General features: G+C 37.5%; 1 protein-coding gene across 4 annotated transcripts in view; it reads right to left on the bottom strand.

Annotated features, from left to right (window-relative positions):
• Window positions 1–6,534, bottom strand: part of RNF168 (ring finger protein 168) — a 41,907-nt gene that overhangs the window by 12,381 nt on the left and 22,992 nt on the right. For all 4 annotated transcript variants that reach the window (XR_003004063.1, XM_024752122.1, XM_024752121.1 and 1 more), the window contains exons 4-5: window positions 5,873–6,052; window positions 3,570–3,691 (exon numbers count right to left, since the gene is read on the bottom strand). Coding sequence is in view for 3 of the 4 variants with exons in the window: in XM_024752122.1 (XP_024607890.1) it covers window positions 3,570–3,691; window positions 5,873–6,052 (302 nt within the window). In the remaining variant the exon portion in view is untranslated. The remainder of the gene's footprint in view (window positions 1–3,569; window positions 3,692–5,872; window positions 6,053–6,534) is intronic.

The raw sequence follows: 6,534 nt of genomic DNA, 5'->3' as shown, positions 1-6,534 counted from the left end.
GAAGTTACATTTAAGATTTATATATATATATATATATATATATATATATATATACTTTAAAAAGTTTTAAAATCTTATATTATCGTAAAAACCCGTATACTTATCACTCAGTTTAAGGGGAAAAAAATCACTGATTTTAAAATTCTTTATGGGGCCTTCTCTTCGTGCCCCAGCTGACAGGCTACAACTATCCTGAGATGCTCTTATCTCTTGCTTTTATTTATTTATTTATTTTCCCCTTGGTCTATTTTATTTTTATCGGGGTATAGTTGTTTTATAATGTATTAGTCTTATGTCTTGCTTTTAAAAATAGTCTTAACACACACTAGTAACCCTAAACATTTTATTGCTTAGCACTGCATGATTTCTGAACTTTACATATATGGAATCATACTACATGTATCTTTCCACAACTTGACTTCTTCACACAACGCCTTCCTGCTTCAGGCATGTTTTCCTTAGCCAGAATTCATTTTCATTGCTGGAAAGTAACAGTATTCTGGTCCACTGTTGGACATGTGGGTGCTTCTGGCTCTTTACTGTTACTAATAGTACTGCTGGGAACATTCCTGCACATGTCTTCTGGGGTTTTAGTGTCTACAGTCTAGTCATAGAGCATCAACCTTTTACACTCCCACCTATAGTGTAAGTGCTCCTTATCCTCTAGGATACTTAATATTGCCAGAAAGTTTAATTTTTCCAATAGGGTGAGTATGAAATGTTACCTCATCATTATTTTGTTGCTATTTTTTTTTTGTTGTTGTTGCTATTTTAATTGAGGTGCAATTGACATATGACATTATATTAGTATCAGGTATACAACATAATAATTCAATATTTGTATATGTGAAATGACCTCACTGTAATTTTTTTAAAATTCTATTGAAGTATAGTTGATTTACAATGTGCTAATGTGTTAATTTCTGCTGTACAGCAAAGTGGTTCAGTTACACAGATATATATATATTCTTTTCCATTACGGTTTATCACAGGATATTGAATGTAGTTCCCTGTGTTCCAAGTAGGACCTTGTTGTTTACCCATCCTATATATAATAGTTTGCACCTGCTAATCCCAAACTCCCAATCCTTCCCTTCCCCACCCCACCCCCTTGACAACTGCAAGTCTGTTCTCTATGTCTGCCTCACTGTAATTTAAATTAAAATTTCCTTGATTACTAATAAAGTTCAATCTTTTCACATATGTTTTGGCCTTCAGCTTTTGTGTTTTGTGATGTCAAAATTTTTTGCCTCTTTTTCTGTAGTTCTGTCTTTTTCTCACAAATAGGTGGGTATTCTTTAATAATAAACTTTTTCCAGTAAATGAGTTGAAATATCTTCTTTTAGAGGGCAGCTTATCTTTTCATTCTCTAAAGGTATTTTGATAAAGACATTTTAAATCTTATTATAGTCTATTTGGTTTGCTCCTTAAAGCATCCCTCTCTACAGACATCCTCCTTTGTATATATCTTAAAGATTTATTTTATGTATATATGTATATATTTACATATTTGCTTGCTTACTTATTTACGCATGCTGCGCTGCATGGCTTGCTGGATCTTAGTTCCTGGACCAGGGATTGAACTCGGCAGTGAAAGTGCCGAGTCCTAACCACGGGACCGCCAGGGAATTCCCTTGTCTTTTTAATAGGTCTTTAATTCGCCTTAATTTTTATAGATAGTATGAATAGAGATCCAAGCTAATTTTCCCCACATATTATCCACTGTCCCACAGGCATTTATTGACAAGTACATCCTTTCCGCACTGACCAGCAACGATGACTACTGTGTTGGTTATCCAAAGTACCCCAAAACTTAGTGGCTTAAACCAACAAACATTATCTCATAGTTTCTGAGGGTCAGGAGTTCAAGAGCAGCTTAGCAGGGTAGTTCTGGCTCAGGATTTTCATGAGGGTCCAGTCAAGATGTTGGTCAGTCATCTGGTCAGTAGCCTGACTGAGGCTAGAGGATCACCCTCCAACCAGGCTCACGCACAAAGGCTATTCTGGAGGTCTCACTTCCTTACTGGTTGTTGGCAGAAGGCCCCAGTTCCTTACCATGTGGGACTTTCCATAGGGCTGCTCACAACATGACAGCTAACTTTCCCAGAGCAAATAATCCAAAAGAGAAAAGTCACTTTAGGACTTAGTCTCTGAAGTGTACAATGTCCCCCTCTCTGAAGTGTACAATGTCCCTTCTGGTAATTCTGTGTATACTTAAGTCCAGCCCACATTCAAGGGGAGGGGAATTAGGCTCAGTCTTTTGAAGGGAGAAATATCAAAGATTTGTGAACATATTTTAAAAACACCAAAGCTAGGGCTTCCCTGGTGGCGCAGTGGTTGAGAGTCCACCTGCCGATGCAGGGGACACGGGTTCATGCCCCGGTCCAGGAAGATCCCACATGCCGCAGAGTGGCTGGGCCCGTGAGCTATGGCTGCTGGGCCTGTGCGTCCGAAGCCTGTGCTCCGCGTCGGGAGAGGCCACAACAGTGAGAGGCCCGCGTACCGCAAAAACATAAATAAATAAATAAAATAACCATTTTAAAGCGTACATTTAGTACATTTACAAAGTTGTGCAACCATCACTTGTATCTACTTTGTTGTTTATTTTTAAGAATTCTTTATATATTCCAGAGACTAGACCTTATCTGTTTTTAACTTTGTGTACCTTTAACCCACCAGTTTCTCCAATTTCTGCTTTTAAATTCATCAGTTTATGCTTATATTTCTAGTAAAGTTTTATCTTTATATATTTCAAAATATATATTTAGATTCATAGCAGTTATATCCTTTACGCAGAATAGTATTAATATCAATATGAAATATCCCTGCTTTTCTTTTAATGGTTTTTCTCGACTTCTACTTTGCATTATATCAGGCATTAACAATATTGATGTTACATGTCTATTTCTTCTTTCAATAGCAACCACCTCATTTAATGCTGTCCTCTTCCCATCTATCTCCATCTCCCTGTCCCAAATTTCCACCATCTAAAATCCTAAATTTCTATGAATTTTGAAAGGACGCAAATTACCTGCACAATATTTACCCAGTTGAATCAAAAGCCCTTACATGTTTTTGAAGTCTGGATTGTAGCTGATAAACTTTTTCAACTATGAATTACTATGGAAAAGCTTATATCCTCATAGAGTCATCAACTCTTCCTGCTGCTAAGAGGGGAACTCTGGGGCAACGAAATTCACTCCACTGTTGACTACCTGACTCATGTTTTTTGTACAGTGGGGAAGAAATGTAATATATAAACTGGGAAAAAGAGGGTGGGGTAATGATCTAGATGCCAAACTGTAAACTCCTTCAATGAGGATGACCTTATATGGAACTAGATTCTCACTTGAATCTAAATCAAGAGAAAAAGGAAATGGGAACAACATGGAAATCCTGAGCAATGAAGATAAAAAAGGTTTCACATCCCTCTTCATGCTAGCCAGGAATCTAAGCTATGTGAGCATCTCTCTTATTTTCACTTTACATCAACCTCAGACCATCTGGAGGGTTTTCATGCAGAGCTGATGGGCCAAATTTTGATATAGCAGTAAACTATATTCACTTACTTCTGAATATCTCCAGTGTTTGTTTGTTTGTTCTTACTTTTCTTCTGTGACTTGGTTGTGAGTGGATCAGATTTTTCGGAATTCAAGGGCAAAGCCAAGATACTTCCCTCACAGAAATTGTTCTTCAACAGCAGAAAAAGCATAAAACAATTTTAAAATAAAATAAGCTATTAATTCAGAATCCATAATAGAATTTTTCAGGAATTATTAAATTCTATACATCCTTTGAATAATACTGACCATGAAAAAATTAATATAAACAAGATAAAGTTTATCTAAGTTGGTCTAAATTGCATTTTTACTCTACATTATAAACACAAAGAGCATGATGGTACTAATCTCATTAGCTGATAATTTCTGCTAACTTTTCTAATGAATAATTTCATATTTATAACTACCGTAATCTGTAGGGAAAAATTCAGAGCTGTGGCTATACCTGGTATAAAATTTATTTTGTGTTAAATAATTTAATTTGGGGATTTAAGGGCATACCAATAAATATCATCAATATTTACTTGCTGTCTTATGGCAGTCTCATAAGTTTCTTACTACACTATTGGAAAAATTAATATACTTGGTGGTGGTAGACATCTGGCCTAGGACGACCAAACTTTTACAAGTAAATGAAAAACTATTTTAAAATATCAGTAGATCTGCTCTTATAAGCCCATGTGAAAACACGAAGAATTAAAACAATAACTCTTGAAACACAAAGTTGACCCCAGATTTTCCTCTCTGATATATTTTCTCTCCTATCCCACTTGTTATTCTATTAATCTATGTCTTTTTTTTTTTTTTTGGCCACGCTGTGCAGCTTACAGGATCTTAGTCCCCAACCAGGGATTGAACCCAGGGCCATGGCAGTGAAAGCGCCAAGTCCTAACCACTGGACTGCCAGGGAAGTTCCATAGTCTATGTCTTTTATTTAATTTCTCAATTGTGTACTGCTCCAAAGCTATTCCACTTAAATTTTAAAAGGAAATACATTTTTAAAAAGGGCATATAGGGCTTCTCTGGTGGCACAGTGGTTAAGAGTCCGCCTGCCAATGCAGGGGACATGGGTTCGTGCCCCGGTCCGGGAAGATCCCACATGCGGCGGAGCGGCTGGGCCCGTGAGCTATGGCTGCTGAGCCTGCGCATCCGGAGCCTGTGCTCCGTGGCGGAGAGGCCACAACAGTGAAAGGCCCGCGTACGGCAAAAAAAAGGGCATATAATCTAAAACTTGGGCATATTATTATGAATGGCAGGCCTCTCAAAAATGGGGAAAAAAAACCACAACCCAATTCTGGATATACTTCATTTTGGTAAGTATATTTTAAGATATTTGTTGTTTGAAAGCAGAGGAATTGTTTTTAGAGGCTCTCAAACCTGAATGTACATCAGACTTGCCTAGATGCCTCTGGGAGTGGTATTCCCTAAATCCCATCCCCAGAGATTCAGTATTTTAAAAGAACTACAAGTGATTCTGCCAGGTTCTTTCAAATCACTGGGTCCCACTGTATCCTTTGGTCTTACAGTATGTGTTTTATCATCCTTTCTTTAATTCATTGTCCCCTGGGCAGTAATTTAACTACAGCAAGATAACAAAATCCAGGTTTAATATGTTATTTAAGAATTTAGGGACTTCCCTGGTGGTCCAGGGAAGCAGTTAAGACTGTGCTTGCACTGCAGGGGACACTGGTTTGATTCCTGGTTGGGGAACTAAGATCCTGCAAGCCGCACAGCATGGCCAGGGAAAAAAAAGAAGTTAAAAAAAAATTTAATGTGCTTCACTTTCAAAAAGTGATCTGCATCCATACAATGGAATATTTTGCCACTCTTACAAAAGAATTATACACTATATGTAGTAATATAATAGGAAAAATCTCTAAGAAATAGCGAGTGAAAAAGGTCAGGAGAAAAACAGTGTGATTCACACATCCTTTTTAGGTAAAAAAAAAAAAAAATTATAAGAAACTGTTAATAGTGCTAACTAACCTTTGGGGAAAAAGACTGATGTAATGGAACAGGAATAGGAGTGGAGAAGTGTGTGTGTGGGGGCGGGGAATGGAGCTTTCATTTTCCACTGAATAGCTTTCCTGCATAACTGAATTTACTAACAACTTATAAAAATGTTTTTTTTTAAAGCATACTTGGATTAGAGCATATATAACAGTATGCCAAAAAAGTTTTGCTTTAAGTAGAGCAAATATGTCAGAAATAGTTTCTAGTTATGGTGAATGCTTCGTTTTTTAGATTGTTCAAACTCACATAGTCAAAGCAATAGGAATGTAAATACTTCAAAGTTCTTTCTTAAAACTTACAATATTAAGGCTTAGCTTTCTTGCCAGCTCTTCATCACTTTTCAGTTGTTCTTCCATCTCTCTTTGCCTTTTTTCTGCCTGTCTCTTTTCCTCTTCTTCCTCCTCTGCCAGTAATCTCTGTATGTATTCTTCACTGGCTTTGTTTTCTTCTTCCTCATTGGCTCGTCGCTCTGCCTCCACCTTAAAAATGATTAATAAAGAACAATCCTTCTCTGAACTTTTTAGCATACTTGCAATATTTCTTTCTTTCTTTTTTTAAAGATTTAATTTTATTTATTTTTGGCTGTGTTGGGTCTTCATTGCTGTGTGCGGGCTTTCTCTAGTTGTGGCGAGGGGGGGCTACTCTTTGTCATGGTGTGCAGGTTTCTCCTGTTGCGGAGCACGGGTTCTAGGCATGTGGGCTCAGTAGTTGTGGCTCGTGGGCTCTAGAACGCAGGCTCAGTAGTTACGGCGCACGGGCTTTGTTGCTCCACAGGATGTGGGATCTTCCCAGACTAGGGATCGAACCTGTGTCCCCTGCATTGGCAGGTGGATTCCTTCCCTCTAAAACACCTGGGAAGTCCCAATATTTCTTAATAAGAATAGAAAAATTACAAAAAAAAAAAGAACAAATCGGCAGGAATTAAAATTTCTCAAATGAAGTACAAATCTGGAGAGGCAAA

Source organism: Neophocaena asiaeorientalis, unplaced genomic scaffold (assembly GCF_003031525.2).
Source record: "Neophocaena asiaeorientalis asiaeorientalis breed wild unplaced genomic scaffold, Neophocaena_asiaeorientalis_V1.1 scaffold293, whole genome shotgun sequence".
NCBI lineage: Eukaryota > Metazoa > Chordata > Mammalia > Artiodactyla > Phocoenidae > Neophocaena > Neophocaena asiaeorientalis.
Note: the sequence above shows the minus strand (reverse complement) of the source record. Positions and strands in the feature narration are given on the sequence as shown.